The sequence below is a fragment of the Syngnathus scovelli genome, chromosome 11, assembly GCF_024217435.2.
Source record: "Syngnathus scovelli strain Florida chromosome 11, RoL_Ssco_1.2, whole genome shotgun sequence".
NCBI classification, from domain to species: Eukaryota; Metazoa; Chordata; class Actinopteri; order Syngnathiformes; family Syngnathidae; genus Syngnathus; species Syngnathus scovelli.
The window spans coordinates 8,390,125-8,415,876 of NC_090857.1; the positions used below are offsets into that span (position 1 = coordinate 8,390,125).

Here is a 25,752-nt window from a genome sequence, read left to right on the forward strand (position 1 = left end):
AATTAAATCATATAATGACTTTGAAGCACGTTTACTAATAACCCCCCCAAAAAAACTTTTCCTGGAATTAGATTTTTGTCTCTCATTAATCACTATGTATTCAAGGAAGAATAATGGGAGAGAATGGGGGGGGGGGGGGGGGGGGGGAATTTGAGCAAGAACGTCGCCGTCTCATCTGCCTTTTAATACTTTTTATTCTGTAGGAATGTTAGATCATTTGTGCAGATAACTATAATAGCCATCATGTTGAGTCATGCAGAACAATACAAGCTATGAATGATGATGATGATGAACCTATGTAAACGTTATCAACAACAACAACAACAACAAACAAAACAATTCCCATATAAATCATATCTTGGAGTCCAGGTGTGTGCTTCTTCTCTTTAAAAATAAGATTGATAAAAATAAGATTGATGTGATTAAAAACTGAATAATGGGACTCGCTATAAGGAAAATGAATGAACGCAATTCATTATGTATACTATGTTAAAAAAAAAACATTAAAGAAGTTGGCAAAAAATAGAAAATAAGAATAAATGCTGATTTTGTGGTCATAGCCCAAAGAGCGTTAACATCGAGTGGACACGCTGCAAGGCTGCTGGGCTTGGCAGTCTCTTGCAGGAGGAAAAGCGAGATGGTGGCCGGCCAGTGCAGTCGTTCAGGATGCACGTTCAGTTCTACGAGAGCTCCTCTGCGAAGAAACACAAACAACGAGTGCCGTGAATACGCTGACTCGGCACACGGTCGGTTCTTGCTCCTGACGCTCACCTGCTCTCAGAAGAGGCCGCAGTCCTTCAGGTTGTTCTTGATGATGACGTCGGTGACGGCGTCGAACACGAACTGCACGTTCTTGGTGTCGGTGGCGCACGTAAAGTGGGGGTAGATCTCCTTGGTGTCCTTCTTCTTGTTCAGGTCCTCAAATTTAGTCTGGATGTACGTCTGCGCCTCCTCATACTTATTGGGACCTGAAGGGGGCGACGACGAGATTGACGCTCAGCACCAAAATATTAGAAACACCTCTTTGCTGGCATACTTGTGTTTCCATACCGGTGTACTCGGGGAAGCAGATGGTCAGGGGGCTCTGGGTGATCTTCTCCTGAAACAGGTCCTTCTTGTTGAGGAAGAGGATGATGGAGGTCTCCGTGAACCACTTGTTGTTGCAGATGGAATCAAACAGCTTCATGCTCTCGTGCATGCGGTTCTGGGTGGGACAAGGATGAAAGACATTTTTGAAGGGAACAATCATTGAAAAACTGACAACCACGATCACAAGACGGGAATTAGATCAGGTGCAACGTTGCCATGTTCCGAACTCACCATCTCTTCATCTTCAGCCAGGACCAGGTCGTAAGCGCTCATGGCCACACAGAAGATGATGGCCGTGACACCCTCGAAGCAGTGGATCCATTTCTTCCTTTCTGAGCGCTGGCCTCCAACATCAAACATCCTGCAAAAACACAACACACACATATAACTAAGTGTTTTTTGGAGGGGAACCAGGGTGGCAAGCGTGCAGGAGCCACATCATACGGCTTCCATGTTATCCTCCTGCAGACTTGTCAACACTTCGTCTTTGTGAGCAGCTGCTTTGGGAACAACACAAGGCTGTGCGGGTATATTTTTCAACTCATTTGACTTATTCATGGGGCTGCGTGCGTTCTGGGTGCTCATGTGCAGCGTTTCCGGCTGTTAAAGTTGGAGTGAGGACACCAGCGATGGTGTTTGATAATGCGCGTTTTGGTTTGTTAAAGACAAGCTCCCGGCTGAGTAAGCACAGCTCATTATAACACTGACACACTTTAGAAGGCTTTATAGTTGCCGCTGCTTTGTGTGTGCACGGGAACTCAAAGGGCCTCACCCAATATAAACACAAGTTGCGGCTGTTTTATGTTCTCACTCCAACATAAGACAACCAGACACAATTATGAGGTTTAATTATTACGCACAGCCTTTTAAGAAGCCATGCATGGGTGTGTGAACTATTGATAAGTAGCCTGGCCAAGTGTCTGGTGTGGTGGGAAGAGTCGTACTTGAAGTGCAGGTCTTTAAAGGTGAAGTGTGTTTCCACAATGCCTGTGGTCTTGACTCGGGTTCGCAGCACATCTTGCTGGGTGGGGATGTAATCAGGCTTGGCTATCCTCTCCAAATCGTTCAAATAGCTGGGTGGGGGAAGGAAAGCAAAAAAAAAAACATTTAATATTCATCATGTGGTGTGCACTGGAATGGATGGAAAGGTTCCTTCAATTCAAAGCCTCACATACTCCTCCCATCACCCTCACACAAGCCTGAGAAAAATAGAAAGTAGCTCAAACTGGCTGGGCAACAACATCACCAGCACACTGACAACCAAACAGTCAGGTTTAAATTCATGATCCAATACCAGGGGTGTATATTTACCTGGAGCGATTACACAACACGGGGTGAAATCTCGTTTTAAGGCTCGGATGGGTGAACATTTGTGCTCAAGGGCCTCATTTGATTTTCAGAGCAGACAGATGGGCCAGGTCAGTCATTTAAATAAATAAATAAATAAATAAATAAATAAAGTACTTTTTAAAATGCTGTGTAATTAATTTAATTAAAAAAAACAAGAATTTAATCAAATTAAAAAACAAATGAAATGTAATGTATGCAAAATAGTTTACTTACAACTACTATAATTTTTATTTCGAATGAATCAATTGATAAAATAAGTGTAAATAAAAATAAAATTACCTCCAACAACTGATATCATATGTTTGGGTCGTATAGTAGCTTCAAACATGTTTGATGAGGCAAAATGTTCCTATCTGGTTATTTGACTATATTTGTCCTGTGATTGGCTGGCGACCAGTTCAGGGCGCACTCTACTGACTGGATGGAATGGTCACTCACTAGGAAGCAGAGTCATTGAGCTGATACTCTCGGGCTCTTGTGAAGCAGCTCTGGACTCCGCCGTCGGCCCAAAGTCGCTGGATGACGTTTGACAGGTCGTCCGGCAAGATGCCTTGCTCCTCCGCGGCTGCAGACAGGGCAAACAGTTGGCGGGCGTCGTCCTGACAACACAAAACAAACACATCAGACACAACACATCATTGCAGGATGACATTCTCTGGGATGAAGAGAAGATAGATTAACCTTAATGAAGCAATCAAGAGCAATGCAGCTTTTCAAATCAAGAATAAAAATTTAGCAGGGGGTCACTACTGCTACCTCAATCAGATTTAATTTGCTTGCTCATGAATTTAAAATAAGCTTGAACAGGTAGCAATTCTCAGACATCCGGCTGCAGACCAGACTGAAAAGAAACATTGAACTAAAAATTGTTTATTGGTTAGAGTCTGAAGGAAGTTTTATTTTCAATATCCAGTGCATCTGCCTGTACTTTTTGTCAAACTGCTTCAGTACATAAAGCCCAAGCACTCAATATTTGAAGACCAGACTTTTAGATTTTGGACAGAAGGGAAAAAAAAAAAAAAGTCAAGTCAGAAAATATGACTTTAAGCGAAATGATGAAATTGGTCATTGGTGAGAGAGGGAAGGAAAAAAAAAAAGGGAAATTAATCAGGGTACATCTGGTTGATACGAAAACGTGCCAATTTGAAAAAAAAAAACCAACTGACTGTATTGAACAAACCACATAAGAGAAGTACTGATAAGCACGAAGCCACTAACTTCCTATATTAGACTATTTACAAAAGCCCCAAAACAAAAAATAAATAAATTTGAATTTCATTCAAAAATAGTGAATTTGTGATGAATATGAAGGCCGCTTATTTTTTTACGAAATATTTTACAAAAAAATAGACTATTAGAGTTGTACATTTGACATAAATTAAGAATTGCATCCAGTTGCTTCCTTGGGCGTTGACAATTGTCAACTGTTAAAACACATAGAGCAACATTGTTTGCGAGACGCTACAATACAATTAAACAAGAAGAAGACGGAACCTTTTTCAAATCAGCCAAAACGGTTATTTCTTCGAAGAATGTATGCAATGCATCTGTCAATATTTAAAATGTCAGTTCTGGTTAATTATGTTGACATTGTTGAATAAATAAAAGGAGTCTTTCTTTTCTATGAAAATGCTAAATTGTGTGTTTGTGTGTGTGTTTCACACAGCAGGTTCAATATATGGTCTTTTTTTTATACTGTTGACATCTTTTCATCGCATCCCCGGGTGGTCGCATGTTGAAAGCTTGTTCTTTACAATTTCTCGAATCGGCACAGGCACACGTGCGGGGGGCAGAACACGCAGTCTAAAAAAATAAAATAGACATCTTCACACTTGACTTCCTGGTGGGGACTGTCACGTTTCCCTTGAGAGAGAATCGCTGGTGTGTAAATTCCGCAGCCAAAATCCTCGGGGCACGATATGGGTGTTAAAGATGAAGGCAAGAGAGCAGCTTTGATGGTGATTAGAAAAGATTATATTTCCAGGCGGCGAAGATAAGTTACACTGCATACCAGCAGGTTCCCTGAAGATGTATTTTACGCTTCATTCTTATTACGCATCAGGCCAATTGTAAATCTAGAACACAAAACAAATAATAATTGTCCCTTACCGCCCTTCCAGCTTCCTCGTAGTCAATCTTGAGGTTGGACATGGCTTTGATGATGGCCATGATGGACTGGATGGTGTTGCTGTACACAACTGCTCTGTACTGCTTACACTCCTCTTCTGAGTAGCCATCCTCGTGGATAATCCTGGGATACAACACCAAAAAAAATGAGGTGAGAAACCACAAAAGCATTTTTATTTAATGGTGAGAACATTACAGAATCATCACATATTTTATATGATCAAAAGTAACAATGTTGTGGCAAAGTGGCATGTTGTGAGACTGAATCAACATCTCATCGGCTGGTTAAAGCCAAGTCGTGCCCTCCATTTTGCTTCAACTGCCTGAAGACTCGATTATTCAACAATCCATTTAACACAATCGACTGAATTTGTACGGATCGATTGCGACGAGGCTTTAAGTAATTCCATCGGGCATTTAAAAGTGGCAGGTTCGTATCACGCTGCAGAACAAACTCAAGCAAAAGGCCCATGACGAACTAACAAACACAAAATTGGACTTGCTGGAGTGAACAAATCAACAAAACCTCCTCATGGAATGTAACAGCTATCTCAAAATGATTCATGTTTACAAATGAAAATGTAAATATTTGCAGAATTATGCAAAAAAAAAACAACAACAGGGAAGAATTGTTTAACAAATGAAATCAATAAATCAAATTAAATAAATAACATTATGATATGCTAGAGGTGCCCTGACAAGCAGGCCTGAAATAAACATGAGCTACGTTCCTCGCACGAGCGAGCGAGGAGACTGACGGAAAGAAAAGCTGCAGAGGCTCACATGAAAATAAGCATCCACTCTGGTTTGTCGTCATCCAGAGACCAGTGGTGCAGCCAGAATGCTCAATAGCAAGCCAAGCACCCAACTAAATGAAACCTCATTAAAATGCAAGCGAGCCCACTGAGAAGCAGCAAGACAACTCGGAAGATTGAAAGCCCCCCCACTGTTCTCTCTTCAAGCAAAAAATACTTTGAAACGTGTCGCTTTGATTGGCTTGATTGTGACACATGCTACAAACCCGCCGTCGTGTCGTTTAATGCAATTTAAAACCCCAGCACACAAAATATTCAACTATCACGTGGTTGCGTACGGGAGTATTACAATTGAGTTTTCCTGCCATCGTCGGAATATATTACCGTTTATCCTTGTAGAGCTGCAGAAAAACGTTTTCATTATTGATTGAACAAATAGTGCAAAACCAACAGAAAATAAAGCGCTCTGTCCAAAACATAAATAGTAAAAATTTATCTGTCGTCCTTGTCAGTAAACGTTGCAGCATTTCTTTATAAATTGGTTGAATTTACACTGTCGGGGTTTTCTCACAGCAAGCTAAGATGCAGTTAAATTTGTTCAGTTTATCTTCACAAGTGGCTCCTATAATGTTTTCTATTAGAAACAAAGTACCTGCTGAATCAATTACAGGATAAATGAAAGTAGTCAGCAGTTTTAATTGTTGTTTTTTTTGTATTTATGTTCAACAGTGATTTTTTTTTAATGTTTCTGCAAGGTTAAAATGACTGCCCAACTACAAAGTATTTAATTTATGAGAACTAAAGAATGCAATTATCATAGCGGGAACATTCCTTGGCATGAGCCTCTGGGGAGGAGGAGTCAGACAAAATGTCTGTACTTGTACATGTGTTGAACAACTCTAATTAAAATCAATAAATGAACTCATTAATTCATGGTTTATTGGCTTTTATGTTAGCATAATCCTAAAGACCAAAATATTTTTGTATAATAAATTTGATGTTTATTACCTGTGGAAAAGGAGCTTGAAAAAAATACTTATTAAATCCCAAATTGATTATTTTTCTAAATCCTTCAGGGGTATTGTGGATGAACACAGAAGCGGCTCCGAAGATATAGATAATAATCACAGTTTAACGTTAAACCAATCTCACTTCTGGGATATTAACTTATTTCGTCAAGAAGGGGAAAAAAATGTGAATAAAGTTCTTCTGGTGTTGATCAAATGGGACAGACAAGTGGTTAAGAAGTGGACATTAGAAATGGCCTTTTGTCTCACTGGCGGAGCTAGGATGTTTTACTTGGGGGGGGCTGTGGGAACGATGTAAACATTGAATTAAAGCAATCAAAAACTCTGGCAGGATAATGACAGAAGCTTCTCAGTCTTAATATTTTACACTGTTGTATCAGCTAGGCTAAAGAAAAAACGTACAGTATTGCAAGTATCGCCGACTTGATGCAATTACTTGTCATACTTAGAGGAAAGAAAAACAAGAGCAAAGAAATCAAGTCTCTCACTTCATCTGCTTCACAATGGTGCTCTTTCCAGACTCCCCAGCACCTGCAAAGAGAACAAAAACAGGCAAAGATTAAAAATACGCTCCTGTTAGACGTGAAATGTAAACAGTCCACCCGAGAGGCCGTCCGTCCGTCCGTCCGTCTCCCATCTGGAACGTCTACCCTCCTTCTACCTCCCTGCTCTCACAACATCCTGCTCACTGGATACCCATCACAGTTCCAGCCAGCTGACACACTGCGATGAATTCAAAACACAAATTGGGCCCGTTTTAAGTTCCGACATATAGCAGCGACAATCCTCTTTTCATTCCAGACAAATCACTATCATTTTTATTTTAATGGCAATGCCTTGGACTGAAAAAGGCTTTTCTTGCCCTCTGCTATGTTTACCCCGACAGCCCGGGGCGACCAGAGGGAGCTCATCTGCCACAAGGAATCCAGCACAACACACACACGCATGGGTGTGCCTGTCAGTGCACTAGCCCAGGGTAAAGTCCCTCAATGTACCTTACAAGTCAGACATCCACAGGGGAGCCTCTGGGTAGGAATGGGCCAGGACGCTTTGCACATACAGCTGTCAGCTCTGACTTACATATGGAATCGGAGATCAGACTCTTCTATAGGACCACAACATGGTGCCTGCCTAGAAATGTGTGGATGTCACATGGGATTAAGTCACAGAACCCTGAGATCCAGTAGAAGAGCAGTTGAGATATCAATCAATGCTCATTGCCCAGAAAGTGTTTACTATTGTGGTTGTTGTTTGCAGTGGTGTACAATTGCACGACATCATAGGTGTCAAACCCAGATATGGCCCGCCACATCATTTTATTTGGCAGGCAAAGACAAATTGTGCACCGACTTTATGTGTCAATACCAAAATTGCAAATTGTGCTCATTTTTAAAAACTACAGATATGGCTAGCATTTTTTATTACCATGCAGATTTTTAAAATATTTGGACAGTTTTTACTAGCGTCTGAAATCATCATAAAATGGCTGATTCTATCAATATTTTACCTTCCTGAAGACAACCACATCCTTTGTTAAATAAGTCCTCTGTGGCAGTGACAATCAAACCGCACCCGTTATCATGAATGTCATAATAAAATTCTTATCAAGCTAATTAGAAGCATTATTAACTAAGGCGTACCTAATGCTGCGGCCACCAACTGTACACAAAGAATCAGATGACAATCTAAATGGCGCACTCATCCATTTGCTGAACAGACAGACGGCCATATTGATAAGCAGGATGGACGAAAGAAACGTTCCATGCGACTAGCATTTTCATTCCAAGTGTCAATTAACGATAAAAATGAGTGCGAATGGAAAAAGAAAGTTTATTATTCAGTCTGACGGCAGATGGACACAAAACAGAGCATCTTGTGTTATTGTGCACACAGGAAATGAGCTACCTCATTCATGCGCGACCATCCACAATTCCGCTTGTATTTGTTTATATTGTTGAGGGACTAATAGGAAAGGATTCTCATAAATGTGTACACGCGCACAAGCATGCATATCAAGAAACACACAAATACTGAAAAATAACTGTTGGCTGCAAGGAGTCAAAAAGTATTGAGTGTTACATTTTCCCTACAGTTGAAATGGCGTCAAATGTACTTTATTTTGCTTTCATAGCGGAAAGTTCAAATCCAGTGTTTTGATGTATATGGTTTAAATATTTCATTCACATGAGCTGGAACTAAAAGGCTTCAAACAATTGCTCATGCGCGCGTGCTTTAGTAACACAATGCGTCAGCCTCTTGAAGGACCCGACTCAGCTATTAATGCAGGCAAAACTCAAGGAAAGATATTTATTAAGAGAGACGGGACCTGGTAACAAAGTCACGAGTCTCTAATGTGAGATGAACGGGGAGATTCGCAGATGCTTGGGGTTTCGTGCCAAAAATATGCGATGGGGGGTGTGACAGCAGGACATCGTTCCAGTTTGGATCTCAGGTGCAGAGATATTTATTTAAATAAAATGACCTTTTTATATGTGCACTTCCAAAAAACTAGGCAACATTAAGATTTAGTCAGCTACTTTCTAAGAATTGTTTTTGTATATTTTATATATTATCATCATTTTGTCTATTTAATTTCATGTTGATTCATGAAATTGGTGTCAGGGCCTATTTTTTTTTCTTCTTGCAAATGCCTTGTTGATGAACTCGAGGAGATATAATTATCTGATACAAACTGTGAAAACAGATACGCTTCCCCTGTAAATAGAAAACTAAAACAAGTAGCACACAGTAACTCATTGACAAACGCTGGCATGCTTGCATGCTTTCGAGTGAAAGTCGGTTAGGAAAAAGAGGGAAAGAAACGAGGTCACCATTCAACTCTTCTGTGCCAAGGCCTTTCCTCATTATCTTGAAATAATCGTTTTATTCTTTTATCTTTCTGCACTGACCGCTAATTGCATCAGCATCCTGTGAGCGGCCACAAAAAAAAACGCGCGCAGGTTGTTTTGAGCAATCCCGGCGGAGCCCGGACACAAAGGCGGCAGTGTTGGGCCCCTGCGAGCAGAGAACACGGGCCCCGCTGTTGATGCTTCACCATCGCAGACTCCGCAATGGCTCATACTGGTTACTCACACTTTGCAAGATTATTCATTGGCTACGAAAAAATACCTAAGATGTCATGACCGAGAAGTACACGGAAAAGATGGAGTGAATTACATACAGGAAATGATTAAGTACATGCAAAACGGTGAATATAAATTTTTCCTTCTCCAAACCTTTTTCGGCTTTCATCTTAAGACAGCGATGGCTCAGCATCGTGAAAGTTGCAAGAGTCGACGTGCCCTTAAATGAACACCTAACAGCCTGATAAGATAAGACATCATCATGGGCACGAGCATCTGAGTTGGTCAGCATCTTGTAAAGCAGCCTCTGACCTCTGTACCTTTTCAGCACTTTTTCCTGCATCGGTAATGAAAATATGCATGAGACTCGCTCTGTCACTTTCCACCGCCGCTTCTCGTGGAGCTAATTAGCTTCATTCATCTCCATAATTTTTAATTCTGTAAGTCAATGAAGTTCATTTTCCCAAACTTCACCCATCTACATAGAGTATCAATGGCGTACTAATGAGCTATATAGACTTTACATCGGAGACCTTCCAAAGACTCGAGCACCACTTCCTCGTGAAATCCTATCAAGGAGGAAATAGACGCAGCTGGCACGTAAGAGTTATGAGCGTATACGCAACAGAACTGTGGTTTTGATAGATAGGGGACAAAGAAATTCTGTCAACAGATGGCTCCGATGCCTGGGGCAAAGAGCAAGTCTGGACAGCTCACTGACAACTGCTGCCAAAGAGGCGAGATCAGATCGAGTCTGAATGACAAAACAAAGACAAGATTGATGAAGGCATTAAGAAGAAATAAAAAACCTTTGATGCTTTCTAGTGATGGCATTTCTTCTGTGTCAGAATTCACCAGAAACCATTGAAAAATAAGAACACTCAGTTGTGGGCAGGCCGCCACCAAAGATGAACAGTAAAGGCAAATTGTATGTGCGGTTATGTTCGGAATAATAACTGTGTTTGAAAATATAGTGGGCAATGCTGAAAATGGCTTACGCGCATAAGCTAGCTACAATGATGATGATGAAAATGGCAGCATTGATTGGAAGAATTGAAATGCGCAATTTTGGCAGCATTTACAGTAGATCATAAAAATAAATGCTTGTGTTGACTTTTCAATATTCTTAAATCCTAATTTAGCTTTGCTACGTTGACTGCATGCGAATGCTCTGTTGTCGATAATAGTTAAACAAGCTGAGACTCTATTTTGTCGAAAATGTTCCACTCCAGTCATTAAGATGACTAATATTCAATTTTAAAATTGTCGACAAGTACAAGAAAAGTTACTTCGTACTCGTGCTTCGCTAAGTGAAGCATCGTTGTCTCGCCGACAAACATAAAGGTCAAGAAAATGGTCACGTGCAGCTTTTTAGTCCCGGGAGAAGACGGTGACGGCATGTCGTGACGAGTGAGGCAGCAAGCTATAAATCTTGGAGACAATAAAAGCGATGAGGAGGCTGAAAGGTGAAGGAGAGCGAGAAAGGTATGGCCTTTGGAGAACCTGATGGGACACTTGAGCGAGGTCACTCAGTCAAGCGACCAAATCAATGACCCGAGCCTCGGCCTTGGACGCCAGCGAAGGAGAAAAGTTCCAAACACAGAAGGAGGAGCCAAACAACTGATAACTTTGATATTTGGCTTTGATTCAAGCTGCTTCTCCTTTCTAAATTCCGAATGTTCTTTGACGGCGCTGTAAAAAGGAGTGACAACGGGGCTCGCCAGATGGTGCAAATTCATATTGAATGAAGAAGCGTCAAACTGAAGGCTGCTGAAGGTCTGCAGCCATCTCAGACGTTCCCAGTAAATTGTTTTGAATTTAATATGTCAAAATGATTAGTATCAATAATATCATATCGATTAATTTTCTGGAAGCCTTTATCTGCAGGTTTGTCGTTTTGACCTTGCTTTATTTTAACACCTTCCGTGTTCTAATTTGAATCATGCCTTGGGCTTGCAAGCATCTGGCGGGGTTAGGGTTGTATTTGTGTTACTCTGACATGATTGTGCACGTCTTGCTAGACACGCTCACCTGCATATGGATACTCAAAGGTAATCGCAAATTGAGGATATGCACGCACACGGGATTACGTTGGTGTTAAGAGTGTTATCCAAAAAGAACAGGAAATATATCCCAAAAATCTGATGTGTACGGGGAATAAAAGATGATCAGTCTGAATGGCCATCAGTAACACAATGAGAACATGATTACTTTTTTATGGCTATGAGTTCATTTTTAATGTGAAAAAAACTCTTCTGGGATGAAGGTGAAAATGAGCAACAGGTTGTTTAATTATGTGGCAGACGTTTGATTGTCATGAAATAACCAACGATGCATGATCCAGCCCATGAGGCGACTTGTATGTTGTGCTGAGTCGACGTACAATGATGACTCCTTGCTGCATCATGAAATATGAAAGACTGCAAATGTATTGCTGATGCATTATATATACTATACAGCCATTTGCCGCAATATTACCCCCACCCCACGATTATACTCCCGCGTGCATACTGACATGTTCGGGCTTAAAGGATCGGGCAATTGTATGATGAATAATGGATAGTGCCATCGGAAAATAAGCTGGGGAGGAACCGTGGTGCAAATGTTTACTTAATGGCAAAAGCAATAACTGTCAAGTTTATTAATATTTTAATTAAGGCAGGTCAGTGCTTCAACCGCTCAACAGTAACCAAGAATCGATCAAACAGTACAATTCATTACGTGACCAGAATCGTCTTGACCTACTGAAATGAATAAGGCAAGCAGTCGATATTCTGCTCATTTCGATGTGCATGGCCACAAGGGGGCGCTATAATAAAAACATACAGGCATGACCGAGAAGAAGTTTCTCAACTAAGTGATTTAAGTTACAATAATATCACCTGTTTTTAATTTTTATTTTAAATTAAAAAAAGAAACAGGAACATTTCATCCACAGAGTGAAATTAATCTGAATTCAAGTTTAAGGTCTACACATCATGTACTTTGTGGCAGTCACCAGCCTGCCACTCCCGTGTGGTATAATTACTGAAACCGAAATGCCATCGATCAAAGAGGGGCTGAGGTGAGCAAGGTTGCTTGTGATGACAGGCCGAAAAATCAGACGATGTTCTGGCCTTGAAGTCTGCAGACATTAAAAAGTCTAATAGACCAGCGCAAGGACACAGTAAACATCATTCAGCATTTTTCTCTTAAAAGAACTCAGTCTTTGAATTTAATATCATACGAATCCTTTCAAATGTAATTTCGCGGCCTTAAGATATAACCTATGAAAATGAAAATAAAATATGGTGTACGTCAAATTAGCCAAGTTGTATTGTCGATTATGACTCACAAAACTGAATGAACGGCAAAATGTGTGAGACAAACGGAAGTGAGCAAGACACAAAGAATGACAAAAGAAGCCGCACTTAAACACAGGAAACCAAAGTTAAGTCTTCCTCTTTGTAACTATAGCAACTTCAACGTGTAAGCTATGAGGGAGGAAAAAGAAGCACAGGAAATGGAAAAAAAAAAAAAAAAGGGGGGGGAGGAGTATAACTGGGGGTGTCTCAACAGTTGACAGTGCTTACAAGCTAAAACTTGCACCCAAGAAGGAGTTCACATTTATAGAACACACAGTTGTGAGGAAACGGCAGTTTAAACTTTATGTAAAACTCTTGCCAGTGGGAGGCAATACAAAATGTGCAAGTACATTGAATTACAGCCTCACAATAAATCATTATTAAAATCCCTCAACCAAGAAACTTGATTCGTCTTGAACAAAGTGAGCACATGCTGAAATGACATCCAGCAAATTCGTTCTTTTAATTACTAATGTTATGAACATCTTGACAATGTCACGTTAAATTTGTTATAGTCGATGGTGAATTTGAAGATAACTTTGAGTCAACACACATGGTTTGCTTTGTGATTAAAAACTGCAGATGAGTCATTGCAGCTGTGGTTGTAGTTTGCTTTTGGGTAAATGGATACAAAGACGCGTTTGTAATATTCATGTAAAGTCAATTTTTTTTTTTTTTTTTTTTTTTTTTTTTGTGGGGAAGTTGGGGCAGCCACATGCACAAGACAATAAAGACCAGTCACATAAAAATAGATCTGACAAGCGTAAACCACATGGTGGTCAGTAATCCAGCTGCTATAAATTAAAAAAAACAAGTTTTTCTTGCATGTTGTTTTCTGTCTTATGAAAAGCCTTAGAAGTGGCAGTTCAATGTGCATCACTTAACAAGACAGATGGTTCCCCGAGGAGCGAGCCTCACGACATCGATAGGCGTCCAATAACCTTGAGTTGAACTGACTCGTGTGGTCGGCGGGGTCATGAACTGTGAACTCGAGTCCGACAAAACTACTGCGTGACACCCGGAAAGACAAGCGTAATCAGCAGGGAAGTTTGCTTTTCAATTTTGTAGCCAAGGCTGTGTTGTCTAATTGTGGCCAACTGAGCGACTTGTTTTAATTGGTCATTAAACTACACGATTTAAAAAATAAAAACAGGGGGGGATGTTAAATCTCATTACATGAAAAAGTTAAATTATCATAAAATTATGTTTTTGTCATCCAACCTAGCCATTAACTTACTCCCTAATGTGTGTTTCAGGTAACATCTTAACAATTTGGATGGTAAGCAGGTTTTGGGATCAAACAGCGGCCAAAAAAACATTTGAGGCGGGTTTGCTTTATTTCCTTAGTGGCAGTCTCAAACCTCGCAACCATGCTCGGGGTGTGTGTGTGTGTGTGTCTCGGTACGTACCCTGCAGGAATACAGAGCATTAGCACACTCACAGAGAAGCCTTTGTGGCAGGCAAACTAGTGGAGCTAGCGGAGAGGCCTGTTGCAGCTTTGTTTGGCTTGCTTCTTCCTTTGTTTATTCCGCTTCCTTTCAGGGCTGCTCTCTGCAGCTGACCACAGCGATGGTCAGGAGTGAGCAATCAACTGAGGCTAACTGACAACATCCCAAACCCATGCACACATTGAACAAACCTACACTGTGAGTCAGGTCATAACAAAAACAAATAGTTTCATTTGTTGCATTTTAAGCCCTGGCAATACTGGTTGATTAAAAAAAAAACAAAATTTGTTTTGTTGTACTGAAAAGTGATTCAACATAGCAGACATATTGGTGTTATGATTTAACCATATGGTGCTTTGACGCCACCAAAACACATGGAACAGGGTCGGGCCAATCCTGTGATACCGGATCAAGACGTTTCCAGTCAGCAGGGCAAAACATGTCATAAGGTGCGAGCATCCCTGCTAACTTATATCATTTACACGTTTACCAGATCTAAAAGCTTCATATTTATCCGGCTCCTTTCAGTGGAATCCGATGTCAAAACAAGCCAGGTTTGCTTTCCAAACATACTCAGCACCAGCGATAATCACTATAGAGACTGCAAATCTGAAAGCCTGAATTATCAGGGCTTGAATGTCACCGTTAACCAAAGCTGTCACGACTATAATGGAGAATACGGTTATCAAACATGAGGGCAAAGATGACACATTAGCTGTTGTAAAGCCGAGTGGCCAAAACTGTCATTTCCTTAGAGACGGCTTTCATCCATTTGATGATCGAAAGCAAAGATAAGCTCTTATTGCCGAGCGCATGCAGACTGTGGACTATTTGTCTCTTGTTTGTCCAGGCCAGATTCACTGAGCGTGAAGAGCCTGTGCAGCCATGCTCAGATCGATTGATCGCTCGGAAGCGTCGGCGGAGCACTGAATGGGATCAAGTGTCTAGCTCAAGGGCACCTCAGAAGCGTCCGTCTCTTAAATGCATGAGCTATATTTCATTTTACTTCCCATATCTAGTGTATAGGCGCCCGCGGTTTTGCCAATATTGAAACATTTCGATGTTTTGTGCGAATTTAGCCTTACCAAAATCTGCTTCGTAAAGATTTTTAAGTGAGAGAATTTTAAGATTGTGTCAGGTGGTACGCATGTTTTTTTTTTTTCTTCACACTGAGGCAGCGGAGCTAATATTAGGTCAATTTTCCTACTTCCAATCTATGTTAATAAGGACCGCTTGGAGGCAAAAACTGGGGCACAGTGAACCCAGCTGAGACAGTTTGAAGTCTTGATCTGAAATGTGCCGCTTACCATTGTCAGGGACTGTGAAGAGCTCTCAGACATTGAAGAGGTGAGGAGGAAAAACATTGCTGTCTTTTACAACTATTTTACGACTGTACGTTATGTAATATGTAAGTTATGTATGTTTGACAACATGAACAACGGCTTGTTTCATTCAGATTGACAGTATATTTAAAACTCTGTGCAGTCGTGAACAAAATATTTTCTCCATCCAGCAATGTGACATACTATATGTGATATTGCTTAAATTTCATTTACTTGTTTTTATTACTAACAAACTTCCAAACAAACAATAACAAAATAATCATTATTTTAACATACAAGAAATTATTATTATTATTACCATGGATCGATGGAATAATCAATAGAATAAATCGCTAGTGACATCTACATTACGTACTAATGTTTTTTTATGTTATGCAGTGTAAAGGTCACAGGTTGTCGCCCTCCCCCACTTGCGGCTCTTTCCATCTGTGAAATGACCTTCTGGCGAAAAACATGAGCAGGGAAAGACTGAAAAATCTTAGAACATCCTGTAAATTAATCAAATAGTATAATCAGAATAATGTTATAAAATCAGAAGGGGAAAGTCAGGGTCCACTGAGCTGTTTATTTTGGAATTTGGCAGCGGGCAGCCCCAGCAGCTCGGAGCAATAATTCCTACTGCTTCTGTAGAGTGACCCGGTTGACTTCCTTCCTCACAGAAAACGCACCGCGCGGTCTCAGCCCCGCCCTTCCTGTTCCCTACGTTAGTATTCACACATGCACTCTTTCTGCTCCGTATCGGTGCCACAGCTTCAATAGATTCGTTACGTCGGACGCTCCAACAATGAGAAACAGCAACTTGCCAGAAAAGCAAAGTTAGAATTATCCAACAAGTTCAGCGCGGCTACTTCCCGTCATGCCCGCTTCTTGCGGTTTAACTGAAATATTTAACGTTGACCCCGGCGCCGCCCTCTCTCTGTTCTCTTACTCAGTATGCCCCAACTAAAAAGGGCCTCAGTGTGGGAGCGCAGCAAGCTGAGGCCCCACAGAAAACCACATAATTACAAATCACAATAAAGCCCTCAGTGCTGCGTGGCTGCCAGCGACTCGGCTGTATCCAGACCTGCTTCGCCTACGTTGGTGTACACAGCAACCCCCCCGCCCTTCCCCAACACCTCACCCCTTTCTTTCAGTATGCTCACCCAGGCCTTCTTTCCCTTGTCCCTTCTGTCCATCTTTTCTCTTCACACTGGTTTTGTCCAAGCTTGCACACAACACTCTTCATATGCAAAAATACCTAAATCGAGTATATCAAATTGGTGTGGATCAGAAGAGAAAAAGATACCGCTCTCTAGGGATGGACATAATTGATTAAGTGTTTGGTCAAATGGAATTGATTGTTGTTGGGCAAGAGTTGCGTAGAGGTCCTGAGTTCAAATCTCCGAGTCAGCACAGAGAGGCTCCAATGCATTTTAGAACCTAAGGCATGGTGCAAAAAACATTTTTAATCTTAGTAGATTTTTTTTAGTCTGACCTCACATGAGAAGATTTGACATAAATAAATTAGTCATTTGAATCATTTGTAAAGTGGACCAATGGAAGTGATACGTACTTATCATGATGCAATAAAGAAAAAATGAAATGCACTCCTATTTTGGGTTTTTTTTCCCTTTCACTTCCACTCAGCAAAATTCATGAATGAAAACAGAATTTTTTTTTTGCATAGTGAGTGAATAAGGACAGCTAGTACATATTCAATCAGAAGACATTTTCCAGATTGCCGAACTTCTTTGAAATGATAGAAATGCAACGATGCTAACATTCACCCAGACCTTTCCACGTGTGATATGAATACTTAAAATGGCGTTACTAGATTAATGAAGAAACTCTTCAATGACCACACGAGCTTCCCCCCACGTATAACTTGACATCCAAGTCATTCAGATTCTTGACATGTACACCAGGTATAGCAAGCGAGTGGCTGTAGAATGCTGATTTCTCAAGTGAGCCGTGACGAGAAACACCCATGGTGTGCTTTTATGAGGCTCTGGCAGTATGGTCCGATACAGAGGTTAAGCTTCGGCTTTGAACAAAACTCCCCATAAGCCACTCTTTAAGCGCCATTCAAGCTGAAGGGCTAAATCAGCCCAGAATATTAAAGGATAATCATAGTCAATTACTCCAAAGGTGTTCTGACTCCACGATAACGTTGCGACCTTTGTTATGTAAGATGATGGGAAATGAAACTTGGCTCATGTTGAATATAGCTGCCATGTTTGAGAAAAAGAGTGACAGGGGAAAAAGGTCAAGGAAAAAATAAATGTACTGTAGTACATTATAGATCAGAGATTTGATTTTCCAATATTCCAAGTGCTGTGCACCAATTAAAAGTTGGTGCTGGAAAGTTCAGAGAAACTCACGACGACTGGATGAGACTAAAAATTTTGAATGAATAATTCTCTTTTGCCACCGGCTGAACTTTAGTTGGTTATTGGAAAACTGCAGCTTGTTTGTTTGCTTTCAAATTCAGCTTTCAGGAAACGCGAGTGACATCATGCACGCTGTGGTTGCAACATCATTGATACTGGCGCCCTGACATTCTTTCCACAACCTTTGACCAACCAAAACAAGTACCTTGACCAGATAGCTTTTAGCAATCAACAAAACAAAACCTTCCACCTCTACCAATCACATTGAACTTGACTCCTAAAAAAATTACTGTCGTCATTTTTAGTGAACCAACAAAACCTGCTTGACAATTAGTGGAATTTTTGTGCCATTATTTTTTTTAAATAAGCTAGACTTTTCTGGGTAGAACAGGAAGGGTGTGTCGGTTTCCACGGCCAGTCAAACAAAAGATTTGCGCCCACTTCTCTTTTACGTGTAGCCTCCTTAAAGGATGTGGCAGATGAGTTGCAAAAAGGAAATGATGTCACGCCTCAATCATCAGAAATGACAAATGCAATTGTGTGTTCATAGACTGTATATGAACTCACTTGGTTTTTGCGCCAATTCTTGCCAAAATAACAATTAAACAGCATGATTACTGCACAGGTTTGCCTCAGCTTCCTCATTAAAATAATTCGAGAATGGGCAGTTTTTGCACCATGTCTCAAAAATGACAAGCAAAAAAAAAAACCACACAATTCCATCAAGTGTGATAACCAAACAACAGTTGTGAGTGCTTGAAAGCATTTTTTTTTTTTTGTTCGTGGCAGCCAGCACCACGAACAAAAATGTGGCAAAAAATGTGACATCAATTTGCCTCACCTCGCTTGAAAATAGCAAATGGCTTCCATTCTGTCATTACCACAGTCCTCGCAAAAGACTCACTTGCGGTCATTACATACAACCATCGCGTATCACAACGATTATTTGAGGAATTCTTAGCAGGATGACTGATATACTTTAGTTGGTGTGAAATCACAAGTCAGATGAGGCCTATAAATATAGTTATATTGACGAATTTGATGCTGTCAACTCATCACTAGTAAAGAAATGAAGCGAGACAATTCTACTGCAGCAAATTGACCGTTCAATTGGTCTTGCCAAGTGCAGCTGTCGCAACATGACCACCACTATTTTTTGTTGTTTCTTCAAAATTGTGAAGGAAAAAAAAAAAAAAAGCATAAGGAATTGGACTGGATTCTAAACACACAATAATGACATCATTTTAGGTACACAATGCGTCTTTGTTCTTCTGTGTACGTGTTCCTCAAGCATCGCTATGAAGAAACAACTAATGTCAGTAAAATCAGGCTAAAAGGATGTTGACAATAAACAACAACCCTTTGTCATGAGCGTCTGGCTTTGAAAGAACCACCCTCAGCCGAGACCATTTTGGGGTACTGTCTCAGCTGCGTGTGAGCGTGCAGGCCCCAAGGGGGGGTCCAGGAGTGCCGGGCCTTCCGACTCAGAAAATGACAGGATGAAGTGATGAAGATGGGAATGGGGGGGAAGCAAACTGAGCTCATTTCCTATAATGGCATGGAGGAGGAAATGGACTGTGGGAGGGGTGAGTCGGGATAATGGTTTACTTACAGTACGAGTTTTAGTGATATGATCACACAAAGAAAAGGCCCCAATTCTAAACTTCCCAAAGGAACTTTGATTCGGAGGAGGGAAGAGGGGACTTGCGATACAGGACACGAATTTGATGTGTGAATTGTGTTTTTGCAGAGCTCTGCTAAGATAAACACCATTGCAGCAGGGAGGACTGCATGAACGTCCGTCGTGTCCCGAGCGGAAACCAAAATAGTTTATCTGGCCCTGGGGCAAAATAGGGACGACAAGAGGGAAAGTACGTACAGATCGGTTGCAAGCTTCAGGTCATCCAAATGGGGAGAAATAATGACTCCCCCCCTCCCCTGTCTAGTCTTGCGTAGTCATGGAGACTGAGGTATTTCCGTTGATCAATTATATGGGAGAGAAAGCACTGGACCCTCAAGAATGCAAAGTACTTTTAAAATACGGGTTATGCTTGACTTCATCCAGAAGGCTCGTCTGCAATCCCGAGTGACAATCAGATATGATGAGTGTTATTAATTGGAAAACTCGGGCTGCCGCAGATAGATATCTTTTTAAATCGATTATTGTAGTAGAGAGAAGCCAATAACATTTTCAATTTCATTGCAAAAAAAGCTGGAATTTACAGAGCCACTCCTCGAGTACGAAAAAATATTTCACTTGGGGGGAGATTAAGTAGCTTCTCCTTTTTTGCAACAGTTCCTTTTTCCGTTTGTATGCATACAGTCCATCCGCAAACGTATGTGCTTAAGTATCCACTTCCTCTTCTTTCACTTATTTTCAGATGTAAAGGGCACGCACACCAAATAAGGTTTTAGCGTCTGTCATAATGTTGCAACATTTTATGAATATATAAAGGATGATATGATACGACCGCCGCTTTTTACGTCTGTTGTGCTTGCTCTAGCCAAGCCTGGCACATTAACAGCGGCTGAGCTGCTATCTTGTGCGTCACACAGCTAATTTTGGCACACTTTGTTGAGTAAACAAGGATGAAAACATAAAACATCAGTTTATTTGAGAAAGTCAGCCAATGCCCTAATTGGCTGAAATGTATCTCGAAATAGCTGATATGGCAATTAAATGATATTTGCGTAAGCAACTTTTTTTTATTTATTACATATGCAATGTCAGACTTTGAACTAGCCTGGTAAATACTGAGACTGCTGCTCACATTAATGGCGGAGGGAAACTCAGAGGCGAAGCATGTGTGCTGAGAGGCGGGAGTATGTGTCACCTTTGATAGCCATCAAACTGGAAAAAGGGACTCGACTGAAAGCTCAACTTTATCTGCCATTTTTCACCAGGTACACAATGAAACACTACCAGCTTCTGCGTTAGCTAATAAAAAACCTCCCTGTTTCAACACCAAAATGACAACAATGCTTCCACGGAACGACTAATCCATGCATCTTTCCATCTCGGCATTTAGTGGTGGCCTTTTGCAGCCTGTTTGTTAAATCTGACTCATATTTCAATTGTTTCTAAACAAAGGAAGGATATTCTGTTCAATCAGACTGAACGTGAGCTCAGTCAGTGTGATGGCATAATGGGTCATGAGGTAAAGGAACAGGAAACGGGAAGTGTGAGGGATTTTGCAGATGTTTTTTTTTTTTTAAATTGAAAAAACAACAACACAAAAGAAAAAATGAATAAATACAAAGCCATCTGCCCCTAGAATTTAAAACACATCACCAAATCAGACACATATGTGGTTCAAGTGGTAACAAAGGCAAAAATTAATGTCAGGATAATCATGGATAATATGTGGAATCGATTAATCGTGCCTGAAGGCGTAACCACCTAACAAATAAAAATGAGTCACTGCCTAACTGGAAGGATCACTAATAACCACAAAGCAATTATTGCACGTTCATGATGCCGGTCCCTTTTTATTTATCTAGAGACTATTTTTGTTCAGATTGATAATGAGCAAATGTGTTTTCCCACCTCCCATGCGTCATTTAAGCGTCACAAAAGCGGCGTGGCAGCATAACAGAGTGAGCCACTGGTGGCGGAGCCAACTGGCACAATCCATGAGTTTCTTTGAACGGCCATGTTGCCGCTCCTTTCGCTGGCATTGTAAGAAGCTTTGCTCAGTATTTTTTTTTTTTTTTTTTTAAACTTATTTTGGGGCTGACTGTGGTCACTCTCAGCGAGTCTCCATGACGCTTGCTAGCAGCTAATTAGCACGTAGGCTCAGTCAACATTGTAGACACTGACTCCGTGGAGAATAAAGTCAATGGCCGTTGTCTCCAGTCTCTGAAAGAACACAACTGTCATCTAGCCGCATGTCATCCAGAAAACCGATGTGAGGTTGGCATCCTCTGCACTACGGCTACATAAATCTTTAAAACATGGAATTTATTTTTAGTGTGCTACAGGCAGCATGCATGCCAAAATATTTGCATAACAGTGCAAGTCAAGTGTGTGTGTGCGTGTGCGTGTGTGTGTGCATGCGCGTGTGTGTGTACAATGCATTATGCAGAAACACTCCGATTGCATACTGGTGTTCTCACAATGCAACAATGTGTCAAGAAACTTTGTATTTATGCAAAAAAGGGAAATGGATAATGAGCCAAAAAAAGATGATCATGGGAAAATCCTAGTGAGTCCATTACCGAGTGGCGAGGAGATTAAATGTCAATCAAGGGCCTGGCAAGCAGAGAGGGAGCGAGTGATCGTTACCTATTAATGAGGATTTTAAGGCTGACTGGATGTATTAAATTGTCCATGTCACATTAACTAATGACTTTACCTGGAAAAAACAATCAAAGCCTTTCTGGTGAAATTACAAGACAGCTCATACAATTAAAACACGTATGTTTGTTTGCACGCAAGTCAACATGGTAACGCATCGTGTTGGGGTTCAAATTTAAAGCGACAAGCTTTAGTCTAACATTTCAATGTGCAAAGATGGCTTTAAAGATACTTTGAAAGTACACCGCAACCACAATAATACAAAGTATTTGGCGTCGCTGAAATGGGATTTCAGAGACTCCTGTGAGCAAAATAAGCAGTCATAAGGTCTTTTGAATTCAGCTCATCATTTACAGAGTCTTGACATTTGAGAAATATGCCCACATGGCAGTGTTTTTTTTTCTGTCTACTCTGTTGTGCCAAAACAAATGCAGACACAAGTTGTTCAGTTTCTTTGTGGTTATGACTGTAAATGAACAATGAAGAACTACTATTAACTCTGGTGGAATTCACAAGACATATGCCAGCCAGTATTATTACATCCAGAGTGGGAGAGTGATGGAAAAACAAAAATATCAAGTCTTTTTTATAACCCCGACCTTCAGATGTGAATGCATGCCCCCTTAAATGGCAACATTTGAATATTATTTCCAGCCACAAGAGGCGCACTACACGACAATCTTGAACTGATTTTTAAGTTCTGTTTATGCAACAACTGCTTTGTGGAACCTGTAAACATTTCAACAACGGCACAGCAACATTATTACCCATCCAAACCGCATATCCTCACAATGATCTTTGCCTAGAAAGCTAAAAAATGTATTCTTTGTAGGGGCCTTGAAGCACACGTGCCATTTTGAAACATCTATTCCGAACATTGGCCTAACATTAACTCATTCATTGCCGGCCCAGTTAAAATATTAGTTTGACATCTATAGTCGTCAATGACAGTGAATGACATTATTCATGACACCAAGACATTATTGAGATCCAGAACGAAATGAATTCAAAGTGGAGAAACGATCCATTATACGGACGGGCGAACAAAACGATTAAGATCAACATTTCTTAAAAGTCCAACATCAGCGTCTGGCTCAATGACCCAGTTCCAGTCATGAGATGTGGCCAAAGGAAGAAGTGAGTTTTTTCAGCTGCTGCCACAGATGCTAAACGGAGGCAGGAAAGAATAGTGGGAGGTCTGACGAGCACCCTTAAAGGGCGACATCACGATATATGACTGCCAAATGCAGGAATGTAACGTGAGCTGCACAAGTCATTGACCAATTTTTCTCTTTCTGCAAACCGAGCATCATTATGTAAAAAAATCATGAACAGAGCTCAGATTAAGCGCTCCAGTGTAATAATCCCCGTCAAATCCTCGCACACACGCCGTTGGATAGTAATTACTGATATGAAACCTGCAATACAGAGCAGAGTGTATCATTAGCCTTCTAACCCGGGGGTGCAACTTAACAACTTGCCGTGTCTTCAAACAGCGCACGAGAGGAAAAACGTGGCCTTTCTATTCCGCCTTTGCTTTGTAATGTTCCGTCTGGGCGATGAGATGACAAATCGACTTAAGGAAGCTGTGAAGATGAAGCTGCTAAAATTGCAACAGTGAGGAGGAAACGACACATTGGATACAAGTCGGCTTGGTGGTGGACTACCAAAATATAGACAAATATTAACACATCACAGTGGAGCATTGATAATTAAACAGAAATTGAAAGGAGCAGGGCAAACTCTGATTTCAATACTTGGTGCCAGAAGGAAGTGTGGAAACTGTTGCTCGTCACATTCTTCAAATGTATACTTTGTACTACATGTACGAACTTAAAAGACCAATAATGAGAATGTAGACAAAGTGGCAAGACGCTAATGTTAGCTTCGACTTTACAATCTGACATTATTTACTGTCCTCACTAAAGAAGGTTGCTGACTGTCAATTCCTGTCTCAACTTCAAATTGTTTCCAACCGGCATAAAAGTGAAATTCTATAAACACTATACGCTCCATTGGGACATGCCAGGAACTGAAATACTTCCAATGGGAATCTGTTCATTTCACACAAAGTCTGCAAAGTAATCTTCTTGTGCTTCTGTTCTTAACAGAAAACTGCTACTTGATCTCAGAGAGAAATAAAAGACACACATTAGTGATTGACCACAATGTGACTGCATGGAAATGAGGCATTCACAATCCCTTACTTGGACCCAAAAAGAGAATTCCGCAAGCATTGGAATGACTCCACTCTCCCGCTGACTTGTTTTGACTCGAGGTGAGCATGCTCTCGTCTGGACATTTCTGGGAAAAGTTGGGGCTGTTCACCCTCTGATCAAACAGCAGCTAACTTATTATCAGGTGGACCTTGTCATGTCTCTGACCCAACAAACTTTTTACTAATCTGTCCAAACAGAAGAGGAAGAAACAGGTTTGCAGCCAACATGTCTGGGGAGTGTTTAGACTCCAAACTTTGCCCAATTTCTCAACCGGTTTCTTTGTAAGCCACTGAGATGATGCAAGGCCACACAGGGTGCATGCAATGCCAATTGCCTGGCCATAAAGTGCAAGTGTCAGAGGTCATTCTATTGTTAAGCACACAAAAAGAGCTGCTGTCCAGTAGTGAGACGTTTAAGGGTCTGAATGAAGGTAGTAAATTCGGCTATTAGCGTTCAACTTTTTGTTTTGTGCTTTGAAGGGAGGGGGCGGGGGCAGAGCGTGGACTCACCCAGCAGCAGCAGTTTCACTTCTCTGGCCGCCTTCTCTCCATCTTCTCGCAGGCTCTTGTCGATCATTTTGGACTTTTCGGCCGCGGCTTTATCCTCCTGGCTCACAGTGCAGCCCATGGTTCCGAGTGCTCGCTTCAGGACTGCTGCTTTTGTGGGAAAAATCACCTGGGGAGAAAAATACGAGGCGCGAAGCCTTTCTTTGGGCGGACAAAATAAAAATAAAAACTTCCCTTTTTGGTGAGGGACGGATCACCCAACCCCTTCAGCCGTCTAATCGAGCGACTTGCCCGGTCACAAAAGCAGCATGAGTGTCTATTTTATTTTCGGGAAAAGTAGCCCAAAAAACTTCAGTTTTCCGGAAGGCAGGCTACTGTGTTTTGTTTCAACAAATTCAACACGTCCTTCAGCGCATGATAAACTCACGAAAAGACGCTCCGGAAGTTCCGTAGAAGTGGGGAAAAAAAAGTATTCCAAAAAGCGATCAATCAAAGAGTCTGCAAGAACGCTCACAGTGGAGGGTTGTTGATTTTTTTTTTCCAGAGAAATCTTTGTCCTACTGTCTTCGCAACATCATGCATTCTTTCTACGCGACGGAGATTTGTCACACATTAGAAGCCACACCCGGGGCCGCGGTCAAGTTCCTCTCCACACCACAGGCACAAACGGCGTCAGCCTGTAGTCACCGTATGTGTCAATCGTAAACGAAACGGCTTTTTGATATGAACCGAGAAGAGCCGGCTCCTGATTGGGAGCCGAGCAAAAGGGGGCGGGGCGACAATTCCATACACTA

General features: G+C 41.1%; 1 protein-coding gene across 1 annotated transcript; it reads right to left on the minus strand.

Moving 5' to 3' along the window:
• Window positions 1-176: 176 nt before the first annotated feature.
• Window positions 177-25,658, minus strand: LOC125976861 (guanine nucleotide-binding protein G(i) subunit alpha-2). Its single transcript, XM_049732810.2, has 9 exons — window positions 24,962-25,658; window positions 6,838-6,880; window positions 4,549-4,690; window positions 2,878-3,038; window positions 2,034-2,162; window positions 1,321-1,450; window positions 1,051-1,204; window positions 772-968; window positions 177-694 (listed from the first exon to the last, which is right to left on the minus strand). Exons 1-8 carry the CDS (start codon window positions 25,077-25,079, stop codon window positions 778-780), a joined length of 1,068 nt encoding a protein of 355 aa, XP_049588767.1. The 5' UTR covers window positions 25,080-25,658; the 3' UTR covers window positions 177-694; window positions 772-777.
• Window positions 25,659-25,752: the final 94 nt, after the last annotated feature.